The sequence below is a fragment of the Tachyglossus aculeatus genome, chromosome 11, assembly GCF_015852505.1.
Source record: "Tachyglossus aculeatus isolate mTacAcu1 chromosome 11, mTacAcu1.pri, whole genome shotgun sequence".
Classification (NCBI taxonomy): Eukaryota; Metazoa; Chordata; class Mammalia; order Monotremata; family Tachyglossidae; genus Tachyglossus; species Tachyglossus aculeatus.
The window spans coordinates 1,460,863-1,475,213 of NC_052076.1; the positions used below are offsets into that span (position 1 = coordinate 1,460,863).

Genomic DNA, 14,351 nt, shown 5'->3' on the forward strand with positions numbered 1-14,351 from the left:
AATTCGTCCGGGGAGTTGGTCAGGACGGCTTCCCGTGCCGGCACGGGGCCCCGCCTCCCAGGTTCGAGGAGTTCCTTCAGCGGAAGTGGTCCTCCGAGAAGCGGTTCGGTTTGGAGGGCTGCGAGGTGCTCATCCCGGCGCTGAAGACCATCATCGACAAGTCGAGCGAGAACGGGGTGGACTACGTCATCATGGGGATGCCGCACAGGTAGCCCGCCGGCGGCAGGGGGTCTTCCTTTGCCCTCACAGCTGCCCACGCCGTCCCCCTACGTACACACACACCCACACGCCGCGGTACGGAACTGGACCGGAGCCCGCACCCGTGGATGACTCACCTGCCCCGGCCCACGTGGGCTCCGTTAGCAGCCCCTCAGAGGTGGCCCAGTGCCTTCACCAAAGGGTGGGGGCATCACCCTGTCCCACTACTCTGAGAAGAGCATGTCCACAGGAAGCCTCTGTTGGGTAATTAGTCCAAGGACTGAGGAGGGAGTGGGTGGGTCACAGCGGGAGGCTCTGCCGCCAGAAGCCAAAGGTGGTCCTTGCCCACACCAGACCCCAAACACTCTCTCCACTTGGGGCCAGGCGCTGGCCGTCAAGACAGGGTGGCTCTGGGTCCCCACGGGCCGGCCCCGCTCCGCCCCGCCGGTCCTCGGAGCGGGTGGAGCTAGGGCCGGGGAGTGGGATGCGGTCGGGGCTCGCCCGGTGACCCTGCGTGTGTGCCTCAGGGGCCGCCTAAACGTCCTGGCCAACGTGATCCGGAAGGAGCTGGAGCAGATTTTTTGTCAGTTTGACTCAAAGTTGGAGGCGGCAGATGAGGTGAGGAACTGGGACCCACCGTCGGGGTCGGGTGGGGCAGGATCTCCACCGGGATGCGGCTTCTCCCAACCCCAGCCTGGGAACCGGGGAGCGATTCGGGCCACGGAGGGGCTGAGGATCCTGGGAGGCAACCACGAGGACATGACCGCCCTGGGCCGACCTGGGCGTGCTGGCCTCCTCAGGGCTCCGGCGATGTCAAGTACCACCTGGGCATGTACCACCGGAGGATCAACCGTGTGACCGACAGGAACATCACCCTGTCGCTGGTGGCCAACCCCTCCCACCTAGAAGCAGCCGACCCCGTGGTCATGGGCAAGACCAAGGCAGAGCAGTTCTACTGCGGGGACAGCGAGGGGAAAAAGGTGAGGGATGTGGCCTCGGGGAGCCGGGAGTGCTTTGCCCCCCCCCCCCCCGGTGCCAATTCCCACATCCATCCTGGGTGCCCACCGGAGTCTGGCTGGAGCCAGAGTCCGGCCCTTGAGGAGCTTCCTCCAGATGTCCCGGTTGGGGTTCCCTGCCCTGTGGCTTCTGTGGCCTCTGTGACCTCTAGAGTCCGGCCCGCCTTCCCCTCCTCGCCTCCCTCTGCCCCACCAGCAGGCTGGGAGCCACGGTGGCACCAGGTACTGGGCTGAGTCTGTGGAGTAGATGAGGCCTGGCCTTGGGGTGTCCCAGGAGAAACGGGGGAACGTAGTGTCCTATCTGTGGATGGGAGGCCTGGAGCAGCTGGACTGCGGGTGGGCTGGGGGGATCACGGGAGGATTGGATAAGGAAGGAATTCAACTTGGCTGGGGCTACAGCATACACTAGCTTGGCACAGCCATGCTGTTGCTATGTAGCCCACCCAGCCTGGTACGTCGGAGGCCGGTGTAGACGGAGACCCCAGGCTTGGCCTGAAGAGAGCCAGAGCTGTGCCCACCCCTTCCTTCCCTCCCTCCCTCCACATCCTCCTCCTTGTCCTGGCCACTCCTCAGATCCCCCCAGGGCCAGGCACTCCATCCTGGATGGAGCCTAGTGCCTCAGGCCCACTGAGGGGCTACCAGGAGCATAGCGGAGCCTCCCGCTGGGTGCGGAACCGGTTGGCACGGGACTTGCTTGGGACACTCTCCCTGGCCTGGAGAGGCAGGGCAGAAGGTGGGGGCCTTTGGCCGGGGCAGTGGCTGCTGAGGCTACAGGCGGCTCGCTCAACTGACCCCATGATGGGACCTCCTCCGCTCTCCCGGCGACTGGCCGCCTGGGCTTCCTGGGATGGCTTTCTTTCCAGGAGCACACGGCGCGGACCCCGGGGCGTTGTGACCGGGATCGGCGACGCTCCTGGTCCCCGGGGACCAGTCGGGGGCTCGGCTTTCCCACGGTCTGACGTTCACGGCACCCTCGCAGGTGATGTCCATCTTGATCCACGGAGACGCCGCATTTGCCGGGCAGGGCATCGTGTATGAGACTTTTCACCTGAGCGACCTGCCCTCCTACACGACCCACGGCACTGTCCACGTGGTGGTCAACAACCAGGTGATGCTGTGCCCCGGGGGCCCCTGGGTAGACCCGGCGAGGGGGCTCGCTCCCCTACATCACGGCCACAACAGAGACCCATCCGTACCCGCCCTATGTCCGTCCGTCCTTGGGGGTGGGTCTCCTGCCTCTTACAGCAAGACGTCGTCTGACGCGGGCCGTCGCCGCCACCTCTGGGGCCCCAGGCCCGGTCCCAAGTCCCCCGTCTCCCTCCGCAGATCGGCTTCACCACCGACCCCCGCATGGCTCGCTCCTCCCCGTATCCCACCGACGTGGCTCGGGTGGTCAACGCCCCCATCTTCCACGTCAACGCCGACGACCCCGAGGCCGTGGTCTACGTGTGCAACGTGGCGGCCGAGTGGAGGAGCACGTTCCACAAGGATGTGGTGGTGGACCTGGTGCGTGGCCCCGGCGTGCGGGGGCTGACGGTGGGGCGGGCAGGGTCCCAACCGGGGCCATCCTGACCCCAGTGCCCCCGGCTGACAGGTGTGCTACCGGCGCAACGGCCACAACGAGATGGACGAGCCCATGTTTACGCAGCCGCTGATGTACAAGCAGATCCGCAAGCAGAAGCCCGTGCTGCAGAAATACGCCGAGACGCTCGTGGAGCAGGGCGTCGTCAACCAGCCCGAGTATGAGGTGCGGCCATACGCCCCGTCTCGGGGTCCGGAGTCGGACCCCAGATGGACCCAGAGGGTGGTGGTGCCCCTTCAGGAGGCTTGGGCTGGACCGGTTGACCCCACCGGACTACCGCCACCACATGCCTCAGAGCCACCCCGGGCCGGGCCCCACCAAGGCTCCGGCTGTTCCCCGGATCAGCCGGGAACTCGGGACGCTCCCCTTCCCGTCCCCTGGGCCCCTCCAGCAGACCCAGAGCAGACACTGGGCTTTTCTCTATAAAGAGCCGTTCCCTCCAGGCCAGAGGACGCGGGTGAGGGGAGGCCCTGTGGGCAACGGGCGGGAGGGAAACGTCCCCCCTCAGTGACAGTCCGGTTGGTTCCTTCTGCCCTACAGGAGGAGATCTCCAAGTACGATAAGATCTGTGAGGAGGCCTTCTCCAGATCAAAGGATGAGAAGATCCTGCACATCAAACACTGGCTGGATTCCCCCTGGCCCGGTGAGGAAGCCAGCTGCCGTGTGTGGGGGCGGCCCCAAATCAGGGGCAGCGGGGGTGGGAGGGAAAGGGCGGAGGCCTCCGGGATGCCACCCTCCCGCCATCGACCCCCGCCCAGTGCTCCCCACACTCACACGCCGCCGCTCCGTCCCCGTGGGCCCCCAGGTTTCTTCACCCTGGACGGTCAGCCCCGAAGCATGGCCTGCCCTTCGACTGGCCTGACCGAGGAGGACCTGGCCCATATAGGCAAAGTAGCCAGCTCTGTGCCCGTGGAAGACTTCACCATTCACGGAGGTACCAGCCCCAGGGCCCAGCCTGGAAAAGCGGCCTACCCTCTCTGGGATTGGGACCCCGGTGCCCGAAGGGCTTCTTTCTGCCAAATGCCCCGCCCTGCCGCAGCCCCAAGAGGGAGGGCTCCGTGGGGACCCTGAACGGAGCTGGACCCCGGGCGGGAAGTGAGGGGTATGGGCTCGACGGCAGCCTTCGGGGGAACCCCTTCCCCGGGGGGGCGGGAGTGCTGCGGCCCCGCCAGCCGGGGCCTGGGGTGAGCTGGGGGCCTCTGCAGGACTGAGCCGCATCCTGAAGACGCGTGGGGAGATGGTGAAGCAACGGATGGTGGACTGGGCCCTGGCCGAGTACATGGCCTTCGGCTCGCTCCTCAAGGAGGGCATCCACATCCGGCTGAGCGGGCAGGACGTCGAGAGGGGCACCTTCAGGTGGGATTGCTCTCCTGGCCTCCGGGAGCCTCAGCCCGTCGGCGTGACCGGAATCTAGCCTCTCTCTCCCCCCCCGGGAACCAAGCGCCTCCTCCCCCGCTTCCCAGCCCTACTGTGCCAGGCGGCCCCGGGGCTAACGGCCCCCGCACCCCCCCCTCCTCCCCAGCCACCGGCACCACGTGCTGCACGATCAGAACGTCGACAAGAGGACCTGCATCCCCATGAACCACTTGTGGCCCAACCAAGCGCCCTACACCGTCTGCAATAGCTCCCTGTCCGAGTACGGGGTTCTGGGTGCGTGACTCTGCTCTCGCGGGTGGGGCGGGGCTGGGTGGGGCTGGGGGCCGGTTCTCCCCGGGTCACCTTCGTCCCCGGCTCTTCCCCTCCCGCCGTCCTCGCAGGCTTCGAGCTGGGCTTCGCCATGGCCAGCCCCAACGCCCTAGTCCTGTGGGAGGCCCAGTTTGGGGACTTCCACAATACGGCCCAGTGCATCATCGACCAGTTCATCAGCCCGGGGCAGGCCAAGTGGGTGCGGCAGAACGGTATCGTGCTGCTCCTGCCCCATGGCATGGAGGGCATGGTGAGCCCGGAGCCCTCTCCCGCGCCCCGTCCCACTCTCGTCCCCTCGAGCCTGTCCCCTGCCCTGAGCCAGCACCCCGTCACCCCATTTCCCACTGAAGGAGAGGGACAGGCAGAGTCGAATGGGGTGGGCTGGTGGGGGGCCGGCCACGTGGTCCCGTTCCTGTATCTGAGCCCACTGACGCCATCCCCCCGGGCCAGGGTCCGGAGCATTCGTCGGCCAGACCGGAGCGCTTCCTGCAGATGTGCAACGATGACCCCGACGTCTTCCCGGTGAGTGGGGGCTGCCCCCGGCCCTCGGTGGTCCGCTGTTGCGGTCTTGTGGTCTAGGGAAGGCCTCTTGGAGGAGATGTGCCTTCAATAGGACTTTGAACAGGGGGAGAGTCATTGTCGGATCAGTGGAGGGAGGGCATCCGAGGCCAGAGGCAGGACGTGGCAAGGGGTCAGCGGTGACATAGATGAGATCGGGGCACAGTGAGAAGGTTAGCATTAAAGGAGCGAAGTGCGTGGGTTGGGTTGTAATAGGAGAATAGCGAGGTGAGGTAGGAGGGGACGAGGCGACTTGAGTGCTTTAAAGCCAAGAGTGAGGAGTTTTTGTTGGATGCCGAGGTGGATGGGCACCCAGTGGAGTTTTTTGAGGTCCGTGCCCTGCTCTCTGTCCTCCCTGCCCTCTCCCTGCTAACCGTCCACCCTCCGCTGTAGAAACTGGATGACTTTGATGTGCGTCAGTTGTACGACTGCAACTGGATCGTGGTGAATTGCTCTACGCCCGCCAACTTCTTTCACGTCCTGCGGCGGCAGATCCTCCTGCCCTTCCGAAAGCCGGTCAGTATGTGCGGGGCTTGACTCCTGAGAGAGGGCACGGACACCCACTCCGTAGCCGGGGGCCACTGGAGGTGCCGCTTTGACCTTCAGGGAGTCGAGGATCACTGACCAAGGCGGAAGCGGGAGGGTGGCCAGACGCCCCCCCCCCACCCTGCAACCCTCACCATCCTCCCCCCACGTCCAGTTCTTTTCCAAATGGAACCCTCTGCGAGCCCTGTTTGTTTCCCCGTGTGAGCCCCTTGTCTTCCCCGTGTTTTCCAGCTGATCGTCTTCACGCCCAAGTCCCTGTTGCGCCACCCCGAAGCCCGCTCAGGCTTCGAAGACATGCTGCCGGGTCCGTGGCATGGGGGGGGTGCAGAGGAGGCCGGGGGACACGGGGTGGAGAGGACCGGGGAGCTGGGCGGACCAGGGGGCTTGGCTCGCGGTGTGGCCCGGTGCCGGCCGCCGGGGTCACCCGCACCGCTCGGGCTGCTTGCAGGCACCCACTTCCTGCGCATCATCCCGGACAGCGGGCCTGCCTCCCAGGACCCCGGCCACGTCAAGCGGCTGCTCTTCTGCACCGGCAAAGTTTACTATGACCTCACACGCGAGCGTAAGGCTCGCAACATGGAGGCAGAGGTGGCCATCACCCGCGTCGAGCAGGTAGCGGTGGGCGGAGGATTGGCGGTGGCCGCCCTGGAGCGGGGTCCTCAGGAGAGGGCTGCCCGGGCTTCATCCTAGACCGGTGGAGAGGGGACAAGCCTTTGGTCTTCGCAAGGATCCCGGGGGACGGTGGTCTTGTCCTGCCCAGCCGGGAGTCCCCGTGCAAAGCCGGTGCCTGTGTCTCCTCAGCTGTCGCCGTTCCCCTTCGACCTGCTGCAGAAGGAGGCTCTCAAGTACCCCAACGCGGAGCTGGCCTGGTGCCAGGAAGAGCACAAGAACCAGGGCTACTACGACTACGTCAAGCCGCGACTGCGGACCACCATCGACCGCCTCAAGCCCGTCTGGTACGGACGCGCGGCTCCCCCGGGCTCCACCCCGCCGACCCGCGGCCCATCCTGACCCCTCCGCGCTCCATCCTGACCCCCCGCCCCCCCAGGTACGCCGGCCGCGAGCCTGCCGCCGCCCCCGCCACGGGCAACAAGAAGACCCACCTGACAGAGCTGCAGCGTCTCCTAGAGACAGCCTTCAACCTGGACTCTTTCAAGGGCTTGTCCTAGGCGCCGGCTCCGTCTGTCTGTCCGTCTGTCCTGCCTGCCCAACTCTCCTGAGCTCCACCACACTGCCCCCGCCCCCCACCCGGCGGGGCCCCTGGCCTCTTCACCGCTCCATCCTCTATGTCACCCGACCCCCGGCACCCCCCAGGCGGCCTTGGCAAGGGGAGTGCCTGGGCTGCCAGTCCAATTAGTCTCACCTCACTCCTGGGCCACCAGCCTGCCTGGGGAGGGGCGGGGGTGAAGTAGGGGGAGGGAAAGGGGCTAGGGCCGGGCGGGGGGCTGAGCTGCACTTTGTCGGGCCTCAGACAGCTGTTGCTCCCACCGTGCGAGGGGGTGTGAGGTCTTAGCGTGGGGAGGAGCTGCAGCCTCATCCACTCTGGATCCACACCTCCACGCTTCCTCCCTGAGCTCTCCCCTGGGCTCTGCATGTGGTCTCCGTGCCCCATCCACTCCACGTGGCTCCCTGGGGCCGGGAGCCCCCGTCCATCGCCGTCACGCCCTCCTCACTGCCGCCTCTGACCCCGGCTCTGGGGTAGGGGAGTTCTACTCCCAGCAGGAAAACACCGACTATTACTAAAGCCACCGGCCTCCGGCGCCCCTGTCCCCGCTCGGCCTGGCCCACTGGGGAAGCCCCTTGGTCTCCATCTCTGTCTCCCGTCCTGTTCTAGTCTGTCGCCCTCTCTGCGGCGCACTGAACCTCTTTTAAGGCTCAGGGAGAAGCGGAGGAGTGCCAGCTGGCTTCCGTCCTGTGCCAACCCCCCCGTCCCCGTCGTCGTCAACCCCACCACCCCACCCGGAGCGGAGGGCCTAGCAGGAGCCCGGGCAGGCAGGGATTTGGGCAGCCCCTCAATCACCACTTCCACCCCGTCCCGTGACAGATCTGATTTATTTATTTTGTTTAAAAAAAACAACAAAACCAACCCAACCCAGCTTTACGTTGTATTTGGCTTCACAATCCAATAAAGTTCTCCTTGGGCCTGTGGCTTGCCGCCATCCCCTTCCCCTCCTCGGCTCGGGCCTAGTGGGTGGGGGTGGCTGAGCGGTTGCCCTCTCCGGCGGGGAACCCAAGGGGACGCCATCTCCCCTTGGAGGAGGAGGAGGCCGGCTACTGTTTGGCCGCCTGTAAAGGGCAGGAGGGCGGGGCGGGGCCGCACCTCGCCGCCGCGGCCGCTAGGGGTCGCCCCCGGCCGCCACTTGCGGCCTGGCGCGCCGAGGGTTAAAGCGCGGCCCGAGCTCGGTTGCCGTGGAAACGCCGGCCCCGGCCTGAGGTTAACCCCTTCCTTCCTGTGCCTCGCTCCCACGTGACCCGCCCCCACCCCACTGGATCAATCAATCAATCAATCAATCGTATTTTGTTAGTATGTTTGGTTTTGTTCTCTGTCTCCCCCTTTTCCCACTGCTGGGTAGGGACTGTCTCTGTATGTTGCCAACTTGGACTTCCCAAGCGCTTAGTCCAGTGCTCTGCCCACAGTAAGCGCTCAATAAATACGATTGATGATGATGATGATTTATTGAGCGCTTACCGTGTGCAGAGCACTGGATTAAGCGCTTGGGAACTACAAGTTGGCAACATAGAGAGACGGTCCCTACCCGGTTCTGTTCTCTGTCTCCCCGTTTTAGACTGTGAGCCCACTGTTGGGTAGGGACTGTCTTTATATGTTACCAACTTGTACTTCCCAAGCGCTTAGTACAGTGCTCTGCACACAGTAGGCGCTCAATAAATACGATTGATGATGATGATTTATTGAGCGCTTACTGTGTGCAGAGCACTGGACTAAGCGCTTGGGAAGTCCAAGTTGGCAACACAGAGAGACGGTCCCTACCCGGTTCTGTTCTCTGTCTCCCCCTTTTAGACTGTGAGCCCACTGTTGGGTAGGGACCGTCTCTAGACGTTGCCAACTTGGACTTCCCAAGCGCTTAGTCCAGTGCTCTGCACACAGTAAGCGCTCAATAAATACGACTGATGATGATGATGATTTATTGAGCGCTTACTTTGTGCAGAGCACTGGACTAAGCGCTTGGGAAGTACAAGTTGGCAACATAGAGAGACGGTCCCTACCCGGTTCTGTTCTCTGTCTCCCCCATTTAGACTGTGAGCCCACTGCTGGGTAGGGACCGTCTCTATATGTTACCAACTTGTACTTCCCAAGCGCTTAGTCCAGTGCTCTGCACACAGTAAGCGCTCAATAAATACGATTGATGATGATGATGAGGGGCAAGGTTGGGGAAAGCCGGCTGGCGTCACAGGGCCGGTAGCCCGTGACAACAGGGCCCCCCGCGGACCCCTTCCTTCCCCTTGCCCTTCCCTGTGGCGGGGCCCGCGGGAAGAGGAAGGGCCGCGGCCCGGCTCTGCTTCCTGACCCGGGGGCCCGGGACCCCCCGCAGCCAGGACCTCCAACGGGCCGAGGACCGTTTTTAGACTGTGAGCCCACTGTTGGGTAGGGATTGTCTCTATATGTTGCCAATTTGTACTTCCCAAGCGCTTAGTACAGTGCTCTGCACACAGTAAGCGCTCAATAAATACGATTGATGATGATGATGATGAGGACCGGACAAAGGCCCGGGCCCCACAGCTGGAGCCCGGGGGGCACCGGACCCACCGCCTCCTCCAGAGCCAGCGCCAGCGCCAGGGAGGTGGACAGTGTCTATGCCATCCCACCTGCATATAACCTGATGCAGCGTGGCTCAGTGGAAAAAGCCCAGGCTTTGGAGTCAGAGGTCATGGGTTCAAATCCCAGCCCCACCAATTGTCAGCCCTGTGACTTTGGGCAAGTCACTTCACTTCTCTGGGCCTCAGTTACCTCATCCGGAAAATGGGGATCAAGACTGTGAGCCCCCCGCCGTGGGACAACCTGATCACCTTGTAACCTCCCCAGCGCTTAGAACAGTGCTTTGCACATAGTAAGAGCTTAACAAGTGCCATCATCATCATCATCATAACTCAATTTTAATGTCTGTCATGTAGATCGGAAGCTTCCTGAGAGCAGGGGCCGTGTGTGCTATGTAACGCTGACCTCTTTGAAGCATCTTCTAGACTGTGAGCCCACTGTTGGGTAGGGACCGTCTCTATATGTTACCAGCTTGTACTTCCTAAGTGCTTAGTACAGTGCTCTGAACACAGTAAGCACTCAATAAATATGATTGAATGAATGGTCAAATAATAATAATAATAATAGTAATGACAATAATTGTGGCTTTTGTTAAGCGCTTACTATGTGCCGGGCACCGGACTAAGGGCTGGGGTGGATACAAGGAAATAATAACAATGATAGCATTTATTAAGCACTTACTATGTGCAAAGCACCGGTCTAAGCGTCGGACCCAGTGTCTGTCCCGCATGGGGCTCACGGTCTTAATCCCCGTTTTACAGATGACCTAACTCAGGCACAGAGAATGATGATGATGGCTTTTATTAAGCGCTTATTACGTGCAAAGCGCTGTTCTAAGCGCTGGGGAGGTTACAAGGTGATCAGGTTGTCCCACGGGGGGGTTCACAGTCTTGATCCCCATTTTACAGATGAGGTCACTGAAGCCCAGAGAAGTGAAGTGACTTGCCCAAAGTCACACAGCTAAGTGGCGGAGCCGGGATTTGAACCCGTGACCTCCGACTCCAAAGCCCGGGCTCTTTTCCACCGAGCCACGCTGCTTCTCAAGAGAAGGGAAGTGACTTGCCCAAGGCCACACAGCAGAGAAGTGGTTGGAGAGTGGGTAGAACTCAGGACCTCCTGACTCTCAGGCTGCTGTGTGCAACGGTGCTACAGGGATGGGTGACACAGAGCTCTGTGGTGGTGTGGAAGGGCTGACCAAAGTGGCAGGTGGGGAATATAAAGAGGGGAGATGAAAGATGAATCAGGGAAGGCCTTCTGGAGGAGGTGGGATGGGGAAAGGGCTATGAAGATGGAGAGAGCTGTGGTCTTTGGGACGGGAAGGGGAAGGGAGTTCCGGGTAGTGACCAGGGTGTGGGCCGAGGGAGAGGACACACGGTGACTAGGCTAGCTCCATCGGAATGGAGGGTGTGAGCCGGAGTGTAGTGGGAAAGGAGAACGGATGAGTAGAAAGGAGAAAGCTAATTGAGTGTCTTCAAGCTGATGATGAGTTTCAGCTCAGTGCCAAGAGGAATGAGTAACTAAGCTTTTGAGGAGTGGGGAGATGTGTTACAGAACAGTATTTTAGAAGACTGATCCGGGCGGCAGAGCAAAGTGAGGTCCGGAGAGATTGGAGGCAGGGAGGTCAGCAAAGACGCTGATGCAGCAGTCAAGCGGAGACAGACAGACAAGGGCTTGGACCAGCATGGGGGCCGTTCGGAGAGGAAAAGCAGATTCTGGAAATGTTGGGGAAGAAGGACGCAGGATTCGGGGACAGGCTGAAGGGAGGGATTCTGTTTTGTTTTTAATGGCATCTGTTAAGACTTACTATGCGCCACGCACTGTACTAAGCACTGGGGTAAATACAAGTTAATCAGGTTCAACGCCGTCCCTGTCCCACATAGGGCTCACAGTCGTAATCCCCATTTTACAGAAGAGGTAACCGAAGCACAGAGAAGTGAGGTGACTTGCCCAAGGTCACACAGCAGTCAAGTGGCGGAGCCAGGATTAGAACCCAGGACCTTCTAACTCCCAGGCCCGTGTCCTATCCAGTAGAGGTTGAAAACGAGGGAGGCGTCAAACACATTGCCAAAGTTGTGGACTTCAGAGGTGGAGGATGCTGATATTGTCAACAGTAGTGGGAGAATTAGATGGAGGAGAGGATTTGGGAGAGAAGAGTTTGCAGGGTGTTGAGTTTACGGTGGTAGGGGGACATCCACGTCCTGGAGGCAGGAGGGGGTCGTGAGATTGCCCAGAAAGAGCGAGGCCGGGGGGTAGGGAGCTAGATTTGGGGGTCATCCATGAAGAACGGGTAATGGGAGCCATGAGAGCAGACGAGCAGCCCAAAGGGTTGAGGGGAGACTGGGGAGGGAAGGGAAAGGAAATCCAGAATGAGCCTGGAGGGGCACCCACAAGTAGGAGATGGGAAGTAGAGGAAAAAAGGAAACTGAAGGATAATAATAATAATGATGATGATATTCGTTGAGGGCTACTGATGTACCAGACGCCGTACTAAGCACTGGCACTAAGATATCGGCAAATCGGGTTGGACACAGTCTCACGGTTGGACACGTGGGGCTCACGGTCTCAATCCCCCTTTTACAGATGAGGTGACTGAGGTCCAGAGAAGTGAAGTGACTTGCCCAAGGTCACACAGCAGACAGTGGCAGAGATCCCATGACCTTCTGACTCCCAGGACCCTGCCCTATCCACTATGCCATACTGCTTCTCTTCTCTGATTAGGTGACGAGGAAGTCTCTGACGACCTTGGGGAGACCGATCTCGTTGGAGCGAAGGGGGAGGATGTCAGGCTGCAGAGGATGGAGGAGGGAGTCGGGGGAGAGGGAGCGGAGGCAGCAGGTGTAAAGGATTGGTTCGAGGAGTTTGGACAGGAATGGGAAGGGAGGCTTTTTTGTTCAGGGTTGATTTGGGCCTGTTCAAAGGCAGAGGGGACAGAGCCATCAGAGAGTTAGCGGGTCGAACGTGGCTGTCAGAGAGGGAAGAAGAATGGACTCGAGCGTATTTTTAAGGTGTGAAGGGATGAGGTTGGAGGTGCAGGTCAAGTGGGAGAGATTTCCAAAGCAGGCGGGAGCTCTCCTTGAAAGACAACGGAGAAGGACAAGAGACTGAATGTAGGGGTGGCAGGAGCGAGGGAGATGAGAGGGTGATTTGAGGAGCTCGTGCCCGGTGGTTTCGTTTTTGTCAGCAGAGACGGTAAGGACACCGGGGTGAGAGAGGGAAGGTGGAGGCGGCGGGGGTTTGAGGAAGGAGATGAAGGTCTGGAATAGCAGATGCGGGCAGTGGAGAAGCAGTGTCGCTGAAAGGAAGCGTGGATAGAGCATGGGCCTAGGACCTGGGTTCTAGTCCTGGCTCCACCTCATATGTGCCGTGTGACCTTGGGTAAGTCACTCCACTTCTCCGGGCCTCAGTTCCCTCATCTGTAAAATGGTGATTAAGAGTGTGAGGCCCCATGTGGGACAGGGGCTGTGTCCAACCTGATTAACTTGCATCTACCCCAGTGCTTAGAACAGTGCTTGGCACATAGTAAACATTTAACAAGAACCATAATTATTATTATTATTAGGGAGAGGGCTGCGTTATAGCCTGGGAGGACAAATTTGTTCTACCAACGGCATTCCGGGACACGAACGGGGGGCGGAAGAAGCCTACTGTGGGGCCCGACGAGTTTGCGAGTCGGCTGGTGGTGCGAGATGGAAGGAGGGATCGGGGCGGGGGGGGGTTGGGGGAAAGTGGGGAATTGAGTTGCGAGGGGAGAGGGAGGGACTGAGAGTGGATCGAGAGTGGCGAAGCTGGGCAGGGGAGTCCAAATGGGGGGACGGTGGGCTGGATGAGTGGAGAGGGGGAGGTCTCCTATGCTGAGGTGGGAGAGAAGTTTTGCAGGGTGAGGGCGGAGAGGTTGGGGCGGTCCGAGATTGTATACTGACTCGTGGTGATGGACTGGTCCAGCGTGGGCCCAGGCTGGTGAGCGGGTGAGGCGGGACAGAGCAGAAGGTCGGCAGAGTTGAGGAGTGAGAGGAAGGGGGGTGGCTGGGAGGGCATCAGCAATGTCCACGTGGTTGTTGAAATCCCCGAACATCAGTGTGAGGGAGGAAAAGGAGAGAAGGTGGTGAGAAAGGCCTCGAAATCTCAGGAAATTGGAGGTGAGGCCGGGGGAGGCACGCGCGATACGGCGACCAGTAATCGTAGCGAGTGGTAGAGGCGGATGACGTGGGATCCAAAGGAAGAGAAGAAGATATGAGGGATGGCGTGAAAAACACAGAGAATGAAACCCACCCTAAAAAGGTGCCGAGTCCCATGATGCCCCACAGAGCCGTTCTAAGTCATCGTCCTCCCGGACACAGTGGGATACTGGCCGCTCTGCAACTGAAATCGATCTTCCCAAGCTCTTAGTATCGTGTACTCCATTTTTATTTTAATGTCTGTCTCCTCCTGTAGACTTTAAACTCACTGTGGGCAGGGAACATGTCTACCAACACTTTTTTTTTAATGCTATTTGTTACACGCTTACTATGTGCCAGGCACTGTGCTAAGCACTGGGGTAGATATAAGCTGATCAGTTTGAATATAGCCTGTGTCCCACGTGGGACTCCCAGTCTTATTCCCCGTTTTACAGATGAGGTAGCTGAGGCACAGAGCAGTTAAGTGAAGTGCCCAAGGTCACACAGCAGACATGTGGCAGAATTGGGCTTGTAACTCAGGTCCTTCTGACACCCAGGCCCAAGCTCTAACCATTAGGCTATGCTACTTCGGTTGTACTGCCCTCTCTCAAGCGCTTAGTCCCAGTGCTCTGCACACAGTAAGCGCTCAATAATTGCCATTGATTGATTCGATAGCAATCGATTGAATGAATTAATTTGAACCCACGACCGGCTGTGTGGCTTTTGGGCCAGCCACTTCACTTCTCTGGGCCTCGGTTCCCTCATCTGTAAAATGGGGATGAAGATTGTGAGCCCCCCGTGGGACAACCTGATCACCTTGTATCCCCCCCCACCCC

At 60.4% G+C, this 14,351-nt stretch overlaps 1 protein-coding gene across 4 annotated transcripts in view; it reads left to right on the top strand.

Annotated features, from left to right (window-relative positions):
* OGDH (oxoglutarate dehydrogenase) overlaps positions 1 to 7,734 on the top strand; it is a 32,645-nt gene extending 24,911 nt beyond the window's left edge. For all 4 annotated transcript variants that reach the window (XM_038753406.1, XM_038753409.1, XM_038753408.1 and 1 more), the window contains 17 exons: positions 62 to 208; positions 726 to 816; positions 999 to 1,178; positions 2,194 to 2,322; positions 2,541 to 2,720; positions 2,809 to 2,961; positions 3,337 to 3,439; positions 3,602 to 3,730; positions 4,002 to 4,152; positions 4,319 to 4,446; positions 4,554 to 4,732; positions 4,933 to 5,004; positions 5,434 to 5,556; positions 5,818 to 5,890; positions 6,035 to 6,198; positions 6,388 to 6,542; positions 6,635 to 7,734. In XM_038753406.1, the coding sequence (XP_038609334.1) occupies positions 62 to 208; positions 726 to 816; positions 999 to 1,178; positions 2,194 to 2,322; positions 2,541 to 2,720; positions 2,809 to 2,961; positions 3,337 to 3,439; positions 3,602 to 3,730; positions 4,002 to 4,152; positions 4,319 to 4,446; positions 4,554 to 4,732; positions 4,933 to 5,004; positions 5,434 to 5,556; positions 5,818 to 5,890; positions 6,035 to 6,198; positions 6,388 to 6,542; positions 6,635 to 6,755 (2,278 nt within the window). In that variant the 3' untranslated portion in view covers positions 6,756 to 7,734. The remainder of the gene's footprint in view (positions 1 to 61; positions 209 to 725; positions 817 to 998; positions 1,179 to 2,193; positions 2,323 to 2,540; positions 2,721 to 2,808; positions 2,962 to 3,336; positions 3,440 to 3,601; positions 3,731 to 4,001; positions 4,153 to 4,318; positions 4,447 to 4,553; positions 4,733 to 4,932; positions 5,005 to 5,433; positions 5,557 to 5,817; positions 5,891 to 6,034; positions 6,199 to 6,387; positions 6,543 to 6,634) is intronic.
* The last annotated feature ends 6,617 nt before the right edge of the window (positions 7,735 to 14,351 follow it).